Raw genomic sequence first — 19,870 nt, forward strand, 5'->3', positions numbered from 1 at the left:
CTGTATATATATATATATATATATTTTTTTTTTGATAATATACACACACATTTCTTTATATATGTACACATACATTGGTCTAATTTGGTTTCTAACACCTATAGTTCTAGACAGATCCCAACCTCCTAGAATAAGATTTACTCTAACCTCTGGACAGCCTTGCTGCCTGTGACTGCTGACATGTTCACTTTCTATTCTGTTTTGCTTTCAGATCCCTTTTAATGTGCCTCTCAGTTTTTTTGATGAAATGCTTTCACGATTGTTTAGAATAATCTAAATAAATGTATTTTTTGATTTTTTACGAAAAGATGTGCAAAAAAGTAAAAAGGTAACGTGACTCAAAAAAAATAAAAAGTGTACTTATATAGCACACCCCAAACAAGCTAACATAGCCTGTGTTTGGCAAGTTGGTTTGCAGACTTTTTTGGCTATTTTAGCCACAAAAAACAAAATAGGCTATTTTAACCATAACAAACAAAACATCACATCCAACCCATAATCATTACATTCTTCTCTCACAAAAAAATTCAAAAAAGCCTAAAAACCAAAAAGACCTTCCCAAACCAAGCTTTTAAGCCCAGGCTAAAATAGCCAAAAAAGTCAAAAAGTCAAAAAGCTAACCCACTTCCCAAACGGAAGCATAAACACCAAAAAATAGGAGGCTAAAGATTATTTAACCCATAAAATATTTTACTAAAGTATTTTAAAATAAATATTTAGTTTGACTAACCAAATAACCGTGGTTAGAATAGTGTGGAGAAAAAGGATTCATATAATCGATCCTATTGAATGGTACTTTAGGCTTGGTTTGATTTATTTAAACTTAAATCAAAATAGAGTGTTAATGCAGAAATTTTCTCTCTTTGATAAAAGAGCTTCTACAAAGAAAAACCAAGTTAGAATGCTAGAAGCTACAAGTGGGTGATTAGCTTCCTTAAATATTAAAATGCGTACCTTAAAATGGGGTAAAAATGTCAAATAACCAACATCGGCATTTACAAAAAATAAACAGTTCAATTAGTTTAAGACAATTATTTTGTGTTTAGCAAGAACATTACTATTGAAGACAAAAAACTAGATTCAATTTTTAAGTTCAATGATGTGACAATCAATTAAGATATTAAAGGCAACACCCTGTTATATATTCTCTCATATCACTTACACATCATTGGGTCCAGAATTCATATCACTTACACATCATTGGATCTAGAAAATGAGTCTAAAAAGTGGACTTGTATATCATTTTCCATTTAGCAATGGTACTTAATTTGATGCGAAATAGAGGATAATATGTGCCCAATTAAAACAATAAATATCATCTCCAAAAACATACGAACCTAAAAATTCCAATAGAAACACCATAAACAAGCACTAACAAAAAGCACCAAGTTCAAAATTCATTAGACCTAAAGAGGCCCATAAAGAGAAAAGAACACAAATTAGCAGCACACAGACATCAAAAGATAATATGACAACCAGTTTTTCATTCACCGACACCATCGTGTTCTAATCAAATCTACCTCACTGTAACAATGTCATCAATCTTCAAAATCATCCGCACACATTCTGTAGCCAATGTGATTGCACTTGTGCTTACTAGCAAAGGCTGCACCACATTCTCTTCCAAGATGTTAGTTATCTGTCCCTTCCTCACATTGATTCCAGCATTGATCTCACCCTGGGCATGTCGATTCCTAAGCTCAGTGACAATAACAATTGGGTTCAAACCAGCATTCTCAGCCAATGTATAGGGAATAACTTCAAGAGCCTCCGCAAATGATTTCACACAGTAACTCTCCATCCCCTGCAACACCTTAGCCCACGCACCCAACTGCCGAGAAAGCTCTATCTCTGGTGCACCGCCACCTGCAATCAAAAACCTCTTGTTGACTAAACACCTCACAACACACAAAGCATCATGCAAGCTCCTTTCCGCCTCATCAAGGACCAACTGATTCGACCCACGAACAAGCACCGTTGTGGTCCTACCCATATCCTTAATTCCTGTAATCTTCACTATCTTCCCATCTCCAAGAGAAACCTCCTCAACCAAATCTGCAAAACCCAACTTCTCACTACGGAAATGCTCAATGTTTGCGATAGGCAAACAGTTCAAAGTCTTGGTAATGAATTCAATCTCATCGCGCTCAACATCCTTAATCACCAAAATCTTGGCTTTAGCAAGATAATGCAGCGACAAATCGGTCACTGCATCTCTCAAAATACTCTTCTGAATTAACAACACATTACACCCAGTAGCCTTAATCTTCTTAATCATACCAAGAATATAGTTCCTCTCCTCTTTCAATATCCTATCCATTTGGGTATAATCCGAAACGACAATCGATTGTTCAATATCAGTTTTCGGAGGCGAAATTTGGAATTGAATAACAGCAATTTTAGCATTTTCAACACGAGTAGGACCACCAGCAGCATGACTAACCTTCTTGTCAAAAACCAATCCTTTTATAAGCTCAGTATCATCAACAGTCCCTCCAAGCTTCTTCACAATCTTAACATCCCTGAGATCAACAAGATCGGGCTTTTCAGGATCAACAACCGATAAAACCGAATCAACAGCGATTGGAGCGAGAAGAGTAGAGTACTGACTAACAACCTTGCTATTAAGCGAAGTACTCGCAGATTTGACAAGAGATTCGCGATCGGAGAGCTCAACTGGGACAGCCATTGCAGTAAGGACATCGATTGCCTTGAGAGAGACTTTGTGAAGCGAATCGGAGATCACCGTAGGGTGAATTCCGCTAGTGAGAAGAGAGAGACATTGCTTGAGGAGAGCTCCGGCGATGACGACGACGGTGGTGGTGCCGTCGCCGGCGACGATGTCTTGAGATTTGGAGAGTTCGACGAGCATCTTGGCCGCCGGCTGGAGAACTTCCATCTTGTTGAGGATTGTGGCGCCGTCGTTGGTGATGATGACTTCGCCGGAGGCGGTGGAGATCATCTTGTCCATGCCTTTGGGTCCGAGACTGGTTCGGACGGCGTCGGCGACAGCTCGAGCCGCCACGATGTTGGCTTGGCGGATGTCGGCTTTGCGTTTGTTGTCGACGTAGCTTTCGGTTTTGGACGTGGCTGAGCGAGAGGCTTGGATTGATGGTGAAGCCATGGATGGTTCGATCGAAGAAGGAAAAGAGAGAGCTTTGATTGAGAGTAGATGTGTGTCAAGTAATGGAGTTGGAGTTGTTGTTGTTGGAGAAATTTGAAACCCTAGGTTGGGAAATGAGACGAAAACAAAAACCCTAGTGTTGGATCGAAATGTGTAGTAGCGGGAGTGTGGGAGAGAAGGTATTGCGATTTTTGCTGGCGCTTCTAAACCCTAAAATAAAAGATATTTTTTTGTTTTGAAAAATATTCTTTCATTTGTGTTTTGAAATATTATTTTAAAGGAAAATGTCTCGTAGCTCAAATTTTGTGGCTCAAAAGTGGCTCAAATGGCCAAAACGACGTCGTTTTGGCCATTTTTATGTTGTTTTGTACTCAAAACGACGTCGTTTTGACCATTTGAACCACTTTTGAGCCATAAAATTTGAGCTACGTAGCATTGTCGTATTTTAAAAATAAATTTTTTAAGAGAGTTTATAAATTTTTAAAATTTATGTAGTTATATATTTTAAAAATAATTTTGAAATTTAGAATAATTTGAAATTTTTTTTTTTCGCTTGAATAAATGAGTGTAAGAAAAAAAGTGATAAATATAAAAATTAGAAAATACTTTGGAGTCCATTTTATGGGATCTCTATGATCCCATAACCCCCAAATTATTGATGGTGTTTGGGAAGTGGGTTTTTATGTAGATTTTTTTAGATGTAGGATATTATTTAAGAAATTTTTTTTTGTGTTTGGGAAGATAGTTGAGTTTTTTTGTGATTGAATGTGATGTTTGTGAGAGAAAAAATGAAATGATTATGGGATTGAATGTGATATTTTGTTTGAATGTGTTTTTTTTGGTTTTGCAAAATTTTTGTCTTTTAGTAAAAAAATGAGAAAAAATCCAACTACAATTCTTTCCAAACACCACCAATTGTGATTGGTAATGTGTGTTTTTGTTTTTTTTTTTTGTTTTTTTATTTTTTTTGTTTCCTATCTCTATAACATGTGTGCGTAGGGGTTATCAGAATGAGGTGTTTTGTGGGGATTTGTATCATTTCTGATAAAAATTACATTTCTATCATCACCACAACTATCCATCTATCTTTATTAGGGGTGGGCAGCGGTTTATCCGACCCGTAGAACCCACTCAAACCCACTCTACCCGCACAAATTCAACCCTACCCGCATACATAAAGAGGGCGGTGCGGGTCTATTTTTCATGTAAAAATCGGGTTCTTGTCAGACCCGACCCTCCCTGCGAAACCGCATGACCCGCGCTGCAAATTATGTTTAAAATAAAAAAAAAAAAACTACTCTCACATCATTTGTTGAATTTATTTTTGGTGTCCTCCTCTCTCCCTCTACCCTATCCAGCTCTTTCTCTCTCTTTTCTCATCTGGCCCTTCTCCCTCTCTCCCTCCTTTCCATCGTTGTCACCACCACCATCTCTTGCCTTTTGCTCACCGTCTCTTTCATCTCCTCCCGTTGCTATCTCTCTCCTCTCCTCTACCGTTGTTGTTGTCTCTCGCAAATCAACCCTGGTCCCCTACTCCATTGCCGCTCTGTCACCACCAGCCACGTCATTGGTTAGTTGTCATTGTCCCATCCTCTTCTCCCCTGTCGCCGTCGCCACCAGATCTGGAAGATCTATAACACAAAAAATAAATAAATAAATAAATAAATAAAATGTTTCATTTAACGAAGGTACCTAGATTTGGTTACTTTAATTATTTTTGTTGTCTTGTGGGTTTGCTTTGCATACTTATGTTTTCATTGTTGTAAACTTGTAACTGGTATCATACCAGTGCTATGTGATAAAGCTAAGCTAACTGTTTTCATTGTTTTTGTTTTTTTATGGCTTTAGAAAATGGGGAAGGCCCCAACATAAAAGCCAAAAAATAATTGTTTAAAAAAAAAATTAATTCACAAACCATCCATACAATCGCGTGACCCACCCATTCAATCCGTAACCCGCATTGCGGGCGAACGTGGTTCTATTTTTTCCCAACCCGCACCTCATCAGGCAGGTCCAACCTGTCATCCGAACCGCACAGAACCGATCTATGAACACCCCTTATCTTTAATACCATTGTCATTAGCGTCATAGTTAACGCCTCATCCTCGCTCTCCTCTATTACCACCACCAACAACTCACAATCACAATATGAAAATTAAAAAAATATAATTTGAAAATGATTTTCAAATTATATCTTATACATATCAAATAAGTTATTTTTAATTTAGTACTTAAATTTTTATCAAATAATTTTTCAATTTAAAAAATTCAACATTCAATTTTTACTCGGTGGTGCTACATATAGCCTTCGTTTGGGAAGTGGGTTGGCTTTTTGACTTTTTGGCTTTTTTAGCCTGGGCTATTTTAGCCTGGTTTGGGAATGACTTTTTGGCTTTTTGGCTTTTTTGACTTTTTTTGTGAGACAAGATTGTAATGATTATGGGTTGGATTTAATGTTTTATTTTTTGTGGTTAAAATAGCCTATTTTATTTTTTGTGGCTATTTTAGCCAAAAAAGCCTGGCTTTTTTCTTCCCAAACGGAGCCATACTAATTAGTGTACACACTAGTGTACCAACTAGTGTTATGATATTATTATTGACCACATTTATTATACAAGTTACAAATACCTAAAACCATACAAATGATGTCACATCATCTACTAGTATATTAGTATGTACATTAATTAGTACATATAGCATTATTCATTTTTATTGCTTAATTTTCAATTTTTAATTTTATCAAGCACCACCTTAACAAAACCCTTAATTAAAGGCATAAACTTTTTTTTTTTTTTTTTTAAGAATATGTAATAACTTTTTACTAGTAACAGTAATTAGTAATTGGGTCTTGTTATCATGTGTCTTTATGACACATATTAAAAAAAAGTAATAAATGATTTTAACTTAGGGTGATCATAGATCCATCTAACTTGTCCAATTCAATTGAACCAATATAATCCGATTAATTTTGAGTGGATGCATCTCTTTTAGGAGATGAAAATAGATGAAACATTTTAAAATCCACGGATATGGTTCTGATAGTAGATCAACTATCCCGTACCTGTATGAATCCAATCCATCCGTAGGTGAAGTCCAAAAAAAAAAGAAGATGAAGAAAGTGCTAACAAGTAACAATAACATAAAGTAAAAATAATAAAATATATATTTTTGTGAAAATGAAAAATAATACCCTAAAAATATGCATGCGTGATGTCATGTTCTATTATAGACAAATAACACATTTTTTTTTTTAAATTACTAATTATTGGAGATTGTAAAAGTTATGAATTATAATTTAAAAAAATACACAAAAATTGTAAAGTCTAAACCGCTAAATCGATCGCATCCATCCGCCAATCTAAACGATTTGCTCAATCCGCATCCACCAAATTGGTGGACGGATACGGATTGATTTTTTTTAATCTACCTAATTTTAGACGGATAGCGAATAGAATACCACTTGACTCAACCCGATCCGTAATTACTATTACTCTATTTGTATGGGAAATGTAGAATAAACATGGAAATTAATTATGGTGTTTTTCAGAAGATTTTTATTTTAATGCTTGGACAAATGTACTCTCGTTTTTTAACTTATTAAAATGACGTAAATGAGAGTGCAATATGATAATAAATTTTTTTAAAAAAAGTGCAGTGTTATTATAAAAAACAAGCAGTGTGATAATAAAAATATAAATAAAAAAATCATGTAGCCTCCGTTTGGGAAGTAGGTTGACTTTTTGGCTTTTTGACTTTTTTGGCTATTTTAGCTTGGGCTTAAAAGTTTGGTTTGGGAAGGACTTTTTGGCTTTTTGGCTTTTTTGACTTTTTTTGTGAGAGAAGAATGTAATGATTATGGATTGGATGTAATGTTTTGTTTTTTGTGGTTAAAATAGCCAAAAAAGCCCCGTTTAACTCTTGCCAAACGGAGCCGTAGTGCACTTGTATAATATGGTGAGTCTGGCCAACCTTTTTGGTCTTGGTAGCTCTAGTTGCGAAATGTTTATTTGGTTGAGCTTTTAAAATTTATTTTTTGAATTTATTTTGAAAAAATAGAAATTAGTCTGCCATAATAAATATACAAATATATTCTTAAGTTTTCAAAAAAAATATTTTATGTTTTAACAAATAAAAAATTATATGAAAATAATGAAAGTTTGATTTTTCTTCCCAATAAACTAGCCTTTCGAATTTTTATAAAAACATATTCTAAAAAATCAAACAAATATATAAAAACATGTCAAGATACAAATTGATAAGATACATCAAACAGATAAGTTATTAACAATCACAATCGTCCAAACAGGTCTTGATTGGTGGTTTGAATCATACGGGAATAATGTAAAACCTTGATTGGTGGTTTGAATCATATGAGAATAATGTAAAACATTAAATTTGAAAAAATGATGAAAGGGTATATAAGGTGGAAGGGCAAAATAAAAAGAAAAGCAAAAAGGATATTTTGATCTTATTATAAAATTTGTTTTAGTCTGGACAACTTTTAAATTTTTGTTATTTTCTATACTAGTGTTCTGTTTGTTTTCAGAGGTAGAATGTAGACGATTAAATATAATTGTATTTGTTTTGATGATAGTTGTTAGTGTAGAGATTGTTAAATTATTTTTATATAAAATAATAAAACAAATAAAAAATACAAAAAAATTAAGGGAAAATTGGCCTAAAGTCCCTCCCCAACTTTTAATAAGAGGAGAGGTACACAATAATATGTTATGATGGCTAAGGTCCCTCAACTTTATTTTATGTTATAAAATACCTAATTTACCCTCATTATAACATAAGATTGTTTGGATTTTGGCAATGCTGACTTCACGGTGAGATTTGGGAAACTGATTTCACAGTAGAGATTTTGTCAGAGATTTTGTAGGGATTTCGCAAGTGTTGCAGTGGACTTCACGATAGAGATTACGATGATCGTGTAGGTGTTATAGTGTGTTGATCGCATAGGTTTTTCGTTAGAGTTGAATCAGGTATGGTTTCAATAGAGATTCCACGTGAATTTTTTACTTTTGTTTTGAATTTTATGTAAGGATTCCGATTTCATATTAGTTTTTCGAGTGTATTTTTGCATTAGGTTTTTGTTTTCGGTTTTGATCAATTTAAAAGAGATGCTAGCTCAGTGAAGTTGTTTATGATTTTTGGAGTTGATTTTTCATTTGCTGTTATTGATCAATTGTAGATAGATGCCAGCTTGATAGAGTTGATTTTTATTTTTGGAATTAATTTTTCATTCTCTGTTTTTTGATCAATTTCAAAGAGTGTTGACAGTGTGGTTAATTTTGATGTTTAGAGTTGTTTTTTCATATTCTGTTTTTCATTAACATGCTGATCAGAGTTCATTTTTCGTGCTCTGTTTTTCATCAACATGCTGATCAGAGTTCATTTTTTGTACTCTGTTTTTCATCAACATGCTGATCAATGATAAGCTTTGTTCTCTATTTTTTCAAACCAAAGAAATTTGTTTAAACTAGAGAAATATCATTCTCTGCACTTTTGTTGGTATAGTCCAAAAAAAATTGTAAGTTTATTATTATAATCCAACAAAAATGACAGAGAAAATTATAAGTTCATATGGACATATTATTAGTTTCTAATGCAGATAGAATCTAAGAAAGTGAATGTAAGTTCTTAAATTTCTCTGGACTTTTATTTGTAGTTGAGAGAAAATTATGAGTTTGTTATTCACTTTCAGTTTGTAGTTCAGAGAAAATTATAAGTTTGTAGAAAATGAATATAAGTTTTTGTTTCTCTGAGCAAAAGTTATTTTTTGTGTTTTTTCTTTCAATTTAGATGGGCAGTGCACTGTTTTTTTGTTATCTTGAAGGTGTATATGAGTTTGTAAATTTCTTTGGATTTTGATATGAGTGTAATATTGTAGAATGACGCAAAGAAAATTGTAAGCTTGTACCTCAGTGAAAATCACAAAGAAACTTATAATTTTATAACAGATTTTCTGTGTGTTTTTTGTTTATGATTGTGTTTAATAGTTAGCAGTAAATTTCTCTATGATTCTCTTTGGATTCATAATTTTTCTGTGATTTTGTTTTTGTTATCTTGAAGGTGAATATAAGTTTGTAAATGTCTCTAGACTTTTATTTGAGTCCAGAGAAAATTATAAGCTTGTTATTATAATCCAGAGAAAATTATAATTATTAAAAATTTCTCTGGACTTTTATGTTGTTCTTGTGAAGTGTTTTTATGTTGAACAAATTATTTTTCTTATTTTTTTCTTTCAGTTTTGATGGACAGTGCAGTGTTGTTGCTCTGCAAATATGGGAATGATACTATTGTCATTAATGTTTCATGCAAATTAAATTTTGAGGAATTGGTTGGAATTTTGTGTAAAACATGAGAGAATTTGCAACCTAAGACGATGTGTATTTCATATTCTATTGTTGGCCATTCGAATTGTATGATTCGAAATGATATTGATTTTCTGAATATGTTGAGGGTTGTTTGTGCACATGGTGTTGACATAGTTGATGTTTCAATTACTAGATGTAGTACTTCTGATCAAGAGGATGAAGTGGGGTCTAATTAGGTAGATGTTGTGGATAGTGAATGTGATAGGCTGATGGATATTGAAAGGAATTCACTCTCTAAGTTTTGTTCTCACCAAGAAAAGGTGTTATTGTCAGCTGATTGGCGAAATAATATTACGAGTGTTGGACAAAAGTTTAAGGGTGGTGTGGCTGAGTTCCATACTGTTTTATGCAAGTATGCTATTGAGGTTGGCTTTCAATTTATGTATGTTAAAAATGACAAGCTGAGGGTTACGGCAGAATGTGCATATAAGGAATCAAGGGGATGTATGTGGCGTGTACATGCTTCAGTTGAAAAAACAAATGGGTTCTTTTACATAAGAACTTTGAACAATGAACATAAGTGTGGTGTGGCGGTTTGTACTAGTAAACATGCTAGGATGACTTCCAGCTTAGTTTCTAGGCTGATACTTGAAGAGGTAAGTGCAAAACTTTTAACTCGTCCAGTGGATGTTGTCAAAGAAATGAAAGACAAGTATGGGGTCTCAATCAATTATAACTGTGGTTGGTTAGGGGTTAAAAAGCAAAATGTAGTACATATGGCGATTCTTGTTTGTCATTCGATCAATTGCGGTGGTATTTTGATGAGGCATTGAAGAACAATCCAGGTAGTCATTTTGAGTTAGATTTTGAAGATAACAAGCGTTTCAAAAGAGTGTTTGTGGCTTTTCATGCATACATTGCTGATTTCAAATATTGTCGGTCATTGTTTTTTCTTGATGGAACATTTTTGAAAGGACGACACAAAGGAGTTATGCTTGCTGCGACGGGGAAGATGAGAATGAAGGTAATTGTAAATATGTCTAATTTTATCTTAGTATATGAATTTTTTATACATGTAAGAATTGAGTAAATATGATTTTTCTCTGACACTTTGAATTTTCTCTGGTTTTGGCCACTGTATGAATTTTCTCTAGTTGTGGCCACTGTGAGAATTTTTTCTGAATTTTGGTCAGTGTGTGAATTTTCTCTGGATATTGTCATTGTGTAAATTTTATCTGTAGTTGGTTACTAAGTGAATTTTCTCTAGATGTTGTCATTGTATGAATTTTATCTGTAGTTGGTCACTAAGTGAATTTTCTCTGGATGTTGTCATTGTGTGAATTTTATCTGTAGTTGGTCACTAAGTGAATTTTCTTTGGATATTGTCACTTAGTGAATTTTGTCTGGATATTCTAATTGTGTGAATTTTCTTCGTAGTTGGTTATCAAGTCAATTTTCTCTGGATGTTGCCAATGTGTTAATTTTCTCTAAAGTTGGGCATTAAGTGAATTTTGTCTGGAGGTTGCCATTGTGTGAATTTTCTCTGGATGTTGGCAGTGTCAAATTTCTCTGGTTGTTTATTGTTTTAATTTTCTCTGGATGTGTATATCTAATATGCTTGTTCTTATTTGTTTTGTAGGTTTTTTTCCTATAGCTTTTACTGTTGTTGATGCTGAGAATAAAGACAATTGGTGTTGGTTCCTTGAACATTTATGTGAAGTATTGGGATCAGAGACGGTGATAAGTTTCATATCAGATCGACATTGCGGTATTGTGGAAGAAATTGCTAGGTTTTTCCCTAACTGCTTTCATGGATTTTGTCTTGAACATCTAAAGAGAAATTTGAGGGATAAGTTGTCATGTGGGAACACAAATTTGGTTAGGGAGACGATTGTGTCCAAGTTTTTAGAATGTGCATATGCGCCAACAAAGACATTATTTCATTTCAAGTTAAATGAATTAAAAAGTGAGGGAGGAGACGTTGTGAGTGTTTCCTTGAGAAGTTTACCATATGAAAATTGGAGTAATGCATATTTTGAGGGAAAACGTTATGGTGAGATATATTCAAATGTTGCTGAGTCATTCAATTTATGGATACGAGAAGCTCGACACTTGCCAATAACAAATTTGGTGGACATGATACGGTTGTAAATCATGAATATGAGGTTTGATAGGAGGCTGCTCTCTAGTAAATGGAATAAAGTTCTCTGTCCTCGTATGGATAGTGTATTGGAGAAGTCTTTCTTGGATGAGAGGACATGGAATGTGAGTTTATCATCTAATAATGCCTTTGAAGTGCATTGTTTTCCTTCGGTTATGGTTGATCTTGGGTTGAGAACTTGTTCATGTCGAAAATGGGAAATAAATAGGTATCAATGTCAACATGTTGTTGCTGTAATTTTTAGGAGTGGAAAGAGTTTGAATTCTTTTGTTGAACCATTTTTTCATGCTGATATGTATCGTCAAGCATACTCGTTTTCGATTGGCCCAGTTCCAACTGTTGAAAAACCTGTGTGGATTTTAGCTCCACTGAGTAAGAGACCAGCTGGGAGGCCAAAGAAGAACATAATTGCTTCTACTAGAGAGTTTAAAAGGGTGATTAAGTGTAGTCGTTGTCAAAGTATTGGTCGCCATAATAAGAGAACATGCAAGGAACCTTTGTTAAATAGTTGAGGATAATACATTTTATTGATTGATTATTACATTTGATGATTACTTTGTGTATTTTGTTTTGTGAAATGTATTTTTTAGACAGTGCATACAATAATATCAATCAAATTCATCCAGAGAAATTTTCCAATAGCAGTTAAAGTTTGCATTGTGTTTGTTGATATATACTAATGTGCTTGTTCTAATATGTTTGTTGAAATGTGCATTGTGTTTTGTGAGGTCCAATTTATCCAGAGAAATTTGCCACTAGCATTGAAAATTACAGTGTGTATTGTGTTTGTTGAAATTTCTCTAAGTTTAAACTAGAGAAATCTAGAGAATTTCTTTGGACTTCACAGAAAAATTCTTACATCAAGAAATGTGCACACCAGACAGAGCATACACAAAATTATTGCACTGAGTTGAGAATAAAGCGCTTTTAAAATTTCTCTAAGTTGAGTATTTCTCTGGACCAGGGAAGAATTTCTATAGACTCACTTCAACTCAGAAATTTTTCTAAAAGCTAGAGAAATTTTCCTCACCAACCAAGAGAAATTCACTGAAATCAGAGAAATTCCCCCTCTCCAAATCAATCAACCCAGAGAAATGCACAACTCAGAAATTCCATTTTCTGTCACCATTCGAATCCGTCAATTTCATCCAGAGAAATTTTACACTAGCAGAGAAAATTATCTAGGTATTGTGTTTTGAAGCTTCAAATTCATCCAGTGAAATTTTCCAATAGCAGAGAAAAAAAAAATGAGACAATTTTCTCTGTGTGGATTGTGTTGACAATCACAATAAAAAAAATATATATTTAATCATTGATAGGTATGAAATTTACATTAGTCAAAATAAAAAAAAAATGAAATTTACATTAGTCAAAAAAGGATATATACATATATGTCAGGCATCATCATTCCTTCAATGTATGAAAAAAAAATTGAATGATTAATCGTAATTATATTGTGTACATTGTCTTCCTTTCACTAGTTTCACCATTACACTTTTGGTTCTTCTTCTGGAGGTATTTCAATTGGTTCAGTCCATGTCCGGCCAACTTCGGTTACAAATCTCTCTATGATTTCTGCCCTCATCAACCTTATGTCTTGTGTGGACAATTTGGAGCTGATAGGTTCATACTTGCTATATTGTTTCATTATATAGCATACAAAGAGGCCACAATCCAGTCTGCATACAAATTATAGGTATGGTTAGTTTTAAGAAACATTCAAATCATATTATCTTATTTATAGATGTTGTATGAAACTTGCGAATCACTGTCTTGTTGTGGAACATTGTTGACATACTAAAAGTCGTAATTTGTGTTTTGTGAGTTTATCAATTTAAAAGAGGGTTGTGATTGAGCCTCTCTTTCAAGGCAAGCTTTCAAAAAATTCTCCACATAATCTTGCTGCAAAAAAAAAAAAAAATTAAATAACAGAGAAATTTACAAACAAATCAATGAGATTCTTTGAAAATTATCATCACATAAACATTATGATGAATCCGAGAAAGTTGCACTCGTTACCAATTGTTTTGCATCTTTAACATATTTGTCTTCTGCATCATCCCTCCTTGGCCTTAGTGAGTTGTAGAACCTCCATAAATTGTCTTGTTTGTCGAGGACAAGCAAGGTCCAGTGATTTTCATGTGTTGACTTCTCATTACCTCTAGTATTTATTGGGAAATGGAGGAAAGTTCCTCCATTGCTGTTTCAATATGCTTGTCAACTAATGAGACTCTAAAAGTTTGATTTTCCGTCATCTTGATGAAATTCTGTGGTCAGAGAAAATCAAAAAATGGTTATGTTATGAGAAAATTGAAATGACAGGAATTTAAGAAATATACAGACAGATAAATTTTAAATGCACACAACTAGCTAGAGAAAATTAGACTAATGACACAACTGGCTTCAAGAGTATCTTAACAAGATAAAGTAGTAAGTAAATTACATAGAAAATCAAATAAAAGAGTAGTAACATACTAAGCTCATGGATGTGAAAAAAAAATGAAGTTGGTTGTTGTCTTTCTCTGATTTGGTCAGCAAAAAAGATCTCTCCATAGCCATCAATGACCTGAAAAATATCATTTATAATTGTAATATTGGTTTATAAAGACTGATGGAACATTACAGAGAAATTTTGATGAAAGACTTACATTGTTGGCAATTTCTTTTTGCTTTATTAGGCTTCCAATGTCTTCAAAGGTAATGAGATTCAACTCACTTGTCCAGATTAAAGCCCTACAAGATGACAAAGAAATGATTTAATAGTTGTTAATGCAATATAAGTTAGTAAATTGCTGTTTGTTATCTTCTATTTTATTTGTTGTACTTACTCAAGCCTAGACACATTTGATATGTGCTGCAAGATGTCTTTTACATGATCTTTTATCAATCTTGAAATTGGTAGAGTTTGTGGAAAAACCCAAGTTTTTTGATATTTGTTGGTTGAAGCAAGACATACGCATCAGCATCAAGTACTTTTTTGTCTTTCGTGGTTTGCTCGGTTTACTTTGCAGCTTGCATCAAACCTCTAGTCACTTTCGCAACTTTGGGATATTGAAATTCTGGGTCGTGCTACTCTTCTTTCCTTTCTTTTGCCTTTAAATTTTTTATCATTGATGTAGGATCTTTTTTGACTGTAGACAGTGAAAATATCAGTAAAAGTGAAATTTATCTGAAGTAACAGATGATATTTCAATATGTAAATTTATTTGATTCAATATTTTTCAGTTACCATAGACTTTTGTCTTTTGTTTTGGTTGTTCTTTGTGTGCCATTTGTTCTTGTGGGATTGTTGGTTGTTGTTCCACTTGTATTCCAACTATACACAGTGAATATCAAACAAGCCCCAAAAATTGAATAAGAAAATAGACAGAGAAAATCAAATAAGCAGTAGAAATTAATAGAAATAAGCAGCAGAAACTAATGTGTTCAGAGAAATTTAACTTCCAAAGAAAATTACCATTGACAGAGAAAATTATAATAAATAGAAATTTCTCTGAGTTATGTTGACACAAGGACATAACTTTTTGTAGCTCAAGATTTTCACTGACCTTATGGTTGAACTTGTGTTGGGGTTCTGTATGGTTGTGTTGCTAGTTGGATGGATAGTTCTTAAACTTGTTCATGCAATTTAGCATTTTCATTTTCATGTTCTGAAATTGAATACCCCAACTCTTGAATTGTTTTTGTATCATTTTCTTTTTGAACCTTCAACATCCATAATTTCATTTGGATTGTGCTGTCTCTTTCTTGAAGTTCTGAGTTAAGTGATGTCAAGGTTCTTATTGCAATATCCTTTTCTGCAAGTAATTTATTCCAATTTCTCTCTTCTTCTATTTTAGATTTGGAAAGTGCCTTTAGTCTTTGATATAGATCAGCAATTTGGGCATACTTTGATTCCTCAGATTCTTGAGGCTGATGCATTGTTGAGCCACAAATGCTATCACGATGTTGGTCCATCGGCTCATCATGTTCTTCTTCATCACTTTCCTCATTGTTTTCTTCTTGCTGTTTAGATTGAGTGCTTTCATCTTCTTCTTCACCGTCTTCTTCTTTCTGTTTATTTTCTTCTTTGTCTTCTGCTTCTATTTCTTCACTTTCTTCTCTGGCTTCTGCTTCTCCACTGCTTGTTTGATCTTCTTGTCCATTGCTGGCTTCGTGTTCTTCTATGTTGCCTTATGCTTCTTCATTCCCTCATTCTTCAGATGAATCTTGTAATGTCTCATTGAATTTGACGATTGCCTTTTTTGATTCTTTCTTCGTCTTTTTACCAAGACAGAACTCCTCTGATGGATTTTTGACTAGCTCCTTGTTATCTATCTGTAACAAGAAGCTCTTTTATTAGAGAAATATTACAAAATTCACTGAGAGAAAAAATTCAAATAAGAAAAATAAAATTCATCTAAATGATACTAATGAGAAACAAACTTTAGAGAAAATTGTATGGGCTAGAGAAAATTACAGACAAGGAGTTAATTTTATGAGGCAGAGAAAATTACAAACAAGGAACGTAATTTAGATATAAGAGAAAATCAATCAAGGCATATAAGTTAATGTTTTACTATAATTGTGTCAGAGAAATTTGGATTCTAGAGAAAATTCATTAGAAGGGTAGAAATAAACAGTATTAATCAAAGATGCAAGGCATATAAGTTATGAGCCAGAGAAAATTACACACAAGGAGAAACAATTTTATGGGCCAGAGAAAATTACGAAACAACCAACATAATTCAGATATTAGAGAAAATCAATCAGGACATATAAGTTAATGTGTTACAATTGTGGTCAGAGAAATTTGGATTGCAGAGAAAATTGATTACAATGGTAGAAATAAACCAGTGGTAACCAAAGAAGAAACATAAATTGATAGTTCAGAGAAAATTGATCTCAATCAATCTAGACACAAGGAGGGAAACAAACTAGTGGTTAGAGAAATTTTGGAATTTCACTGAGATTTCAGTGGCGATAGAAATCTAACTTGTCGAGGTGCAAGAAAGTGGACTGGTGTCTTCTGCAGCTGTTTCGTCAAGCTTTGCAGGTTTCACTTGGCACATCTTGGGAAGTCAGTTGTGTTACTGTCTTCCGAGTTAATGATATTTGCATGTTTACATAGCTAATACTGTCATGAAAATTAAAATAATTAAATTTTGCTAAACATACAAATTTGTAAGTATGATAACTGCAAATTTGAATGGATATTATACTTACCAGCAATGCAATGACATAACTCGTAACTTTTTCTGGAGTTTATGCAATGCTATGATAGAATCAATCAATATTGATGTGATTGCTTCTGGCCAATCGTACTGTTTCATTGATTCAAGAGGTTCCACATACTTTATAAAAACCCACCCTATTGAATTCCCACTTGTTGCAAAAAATAGGGTGAGACACAAGTACAATGTAACAATGATTGCTACATCTTTGAAGTCAGTTGGTTGCTTGCCTTTCATTGCTTTGACCAAGGCATTTTTAAGAACAGGACCAGTGAGCCTTGTGTCCTTTTGCAATCTTCTCCTTAGGAATGCAGATTTTGACTTTTTAGAGCATCTTAATGACATGGCTCCTTTACTTCCTTGTAAACCAAAAATCAAAGTCATGTCACTGGTTGTAAAGGTCAAGTTCTTTTTACCAACTGTGAATGGCTTTGTTTTTTCATTGTAACATTAGATTATTGCAACTACATCATCATCAGATTTCCTAGATTTCCTTGGATCCATCCTTCCAGTGGTTAGAGCTTGGATCAAATACCAGAATGGGGTCTTTTGAAGCTATACAAGTTGGTTTGAATTGAATTTAAGTGTTTGAAAAAATGAGACAACAGATGAGAGGTTGGATCGGTATTGAATGCTGTAGTGAGCTCTCTTTCTTTGGAGTTTAACAGGTTTTTTCCCCCTTGAACTTGAGTTTGTTGAAGTTGGGGTACTCATCTTGATGCTAGTTGCTTCATCACCTTGGACTTGTGTGTTTTGGCAAGGAGTTTATGGTGTTTTGCTGCTGGTTTTTGATCTTAGATCATAAAAAGACCGAGAGAGTTTCTATTTCTTGCTTGGTGTTTTCAGTTTTTTGCTGCTGGTTTTGATCTTAGATCATAAGAAGACTGAGAGAGTTTTTGTTTCTTGCTTGGTGTTTCCGGTGTTTTGCTGCTTTTACGTTTTGCCATTTCTAGACAATGATGAAAACATAAAGATGTCAACATTAAATCCCAAAGAAAATTGAACATGCCAGAGAAAATTGGACATGTCAGAGAAAATTACACATAAGGGGGAAAACTAAGGTGGCTAGGGAAAATTATAAATGTCAGACAAAATCAGACACTAAAAATTAAATTTTAGATTACTAATTGTTTTCCTGTGGAATACATCTAGCCACAGAAAATTTCCATTGCCAGAGAAAATCAACAAAGTATCATAAACATGGTAGAGAAATTTTTAATAATTGTTAAAATTACATATAGAAGTAAAATATGGCTAGAGAAAATTGAAAAGAAAAACATATATTTAGCAAGCACAGAAAATGAAAGACAGAGAAAAGTAAACATGGCAACCCAAAGAAAATTTTCATTCCACAATTAGCAAGATAAAATAAACAAAGTAATGTAAACATGCCACTGAAAATTATTCCACATTGAAACCAAGAATTGAACAAAATAAACATACCAGAAAAAATTACATATTCCGGAGAAAATTACACATTCATGAGAAAATTTCCATTCCAGAGAAAATTTAAAGTCCATAATATTAAAATGCCAGAGAAATTTACATACACAACCAGAAAAAATTAAACATGATAGAGACACACAAGGGAGAAAAGTGATGTGGCCAGAGAAAATTATAACTTAGACACAGACAAGAGTAATAGACATTCCAGAGAAAAATACATATTCCAGAGAAATTTATAGACAACATCACAGAAACATGTTCAAGAATAAGATCAAAACACAGAGAAATAACTTTTTTTAAAATAAACATGCTAGAGAAAATCCAAAGAAGAAACATACATTCCAGTCCATAATATTAAAATGCCAGAGAAATTTATATACACAACCAGAGAAAATTAAACATGATAGAAACACACAAGAGAGGAAAGTGATGTAGTCAGAGAAAATTATAAATACCAGAAAAACTTAGACAGAGACAAGAGAGTAATAGACATTCCAGAGAAAGATAGACATTCCAATTAAAAATACATATTATAGAGAAATTTACAGAGCAGAGAAATTTATAGACAAAATCACATAAACATGTTCAAGAATATGATGAAAACACAGAGAAATAGCTTTTTTCAAAATAAACATGTCAGAGAAAATTGAAAGAAGAAACATACATCAAGCAAAAACCAGAGAAATTCAAATGCCAGAGAAAGTTGCAGATAAAATGACACAAACATGCTCAAGAATAAGTTCAAAACACACAGAAATAACTTTTTCAAATTTATGTAGCTTTTTATTACGAAATTGAAACCCTAATTTATGGAAGGTTAATATAAAATGCAATTAACTGTGTTTCTAGAGAAAATCTAGTTGTATTGTAGAAAAACTTACTAGAGTTAGGATGAAACTTTAATGACGAGTTGATATGTCCTGAGATGCGACGTGACGAAGATGAACTGAGATGACGATGAACAGTGAAAACGGGGTCAGAGAAATTTGTGAGGAAGGAATGAGAATGATTTTTGCAGAAGATAACAAAGCTCTAATGTTGATGGTGAAGATGATATTGAAACCCTAGTTCTGCTTTTCTCTTGTTCATGAAGATGGTTAGATGCTTAGAATGGAACTCAGTCGTCGGAATCAGTTTCGTTTGTGTGTTGATTGTGTGAAGGGTATTTTGGTCCACGAAATAATTAAAAATGCGCGCCATGTTGTTTAGGGACCTGATACATCACTCTTTTTTTTAGTGTCCTTTATCTTCTAAATTACTATTATTAGGGACCTTAAAAAAAATTTCCCAAACATTAAATATTAATATTCAAAAAAAAAAAAAGTCCAACATGTAAAAAATAAAAAATAGAAAAAAACAAAACAGATAAAACTATGATTTTTACTTAATAAAAAATACAAAAATTAAACATTAATGTTAAAAAAAATGCTCAATATGTAAAAAAATAGATAAAAAAATAGTCCGGCGGACTATTTTTCTAACACCAAGGTCCCATTTGTTTTCAGAAGTAGAATGGAGGGGATTGATAGTACGGAGATTAATAATGAGAGGATTATTAGTGAGAAGATTGATAGTGAGAGGATTAAGTAAAATTGTGTTTGTT

The 19,870-nt window shown here is 33.2% G+C and overlaps 1 protein-coding gene across 1 annotated transcript; it reads right to left on the reverse strand.

The window, feature by feature from the left end:
* Positions 1 to 1,372: 1,372 nt before the first annotated feature.
* On the reverse strand, positions 1,373 to 3,392 carry LOC114284859 (T-complex protein 1 subunit delta). The gene has a single exon (XM_028227812.2). The coding sequence runs from the start codon at positions 3,122 to 3,124 to the stop codon at positions 1,517 to 1,519; it is 1,608 nt and encodes a 535-aa protein (XP_028083613.2). The 5' UTR covers positions 3,125 to 3,392; the 3' UTR covers positions 1,373 to 1,516.
* Positions 3,393 to 19,870: the final 16,478 nt, after the last annotated feature.

The sequence above is a fragment of the Camellia sinensis genome, chromosome 15, assembly GCF_055761805.1.
Source record: "Camellia sinensis isolate YWXY chromosome 15, ASM5576180v1, whole genome shotgun sequence".
NCBI classification, from domain to species: Eukaryota; Viridiplantae; Streptophyta; class Magnoliopsida; order Ericales; family Theaceae; genus Camellia; species Camellia sinensis.

Bases quoted from the DNA above. Each gene is read 5' to 3' on its own strand.
- LOC114284859 (XM_028227812.2), bottom strand. From the start codon at position 3,124: ATGGCTTCACCATCAATCCAAGCCTCTCGCTCAGCCACGTCCAAAACC.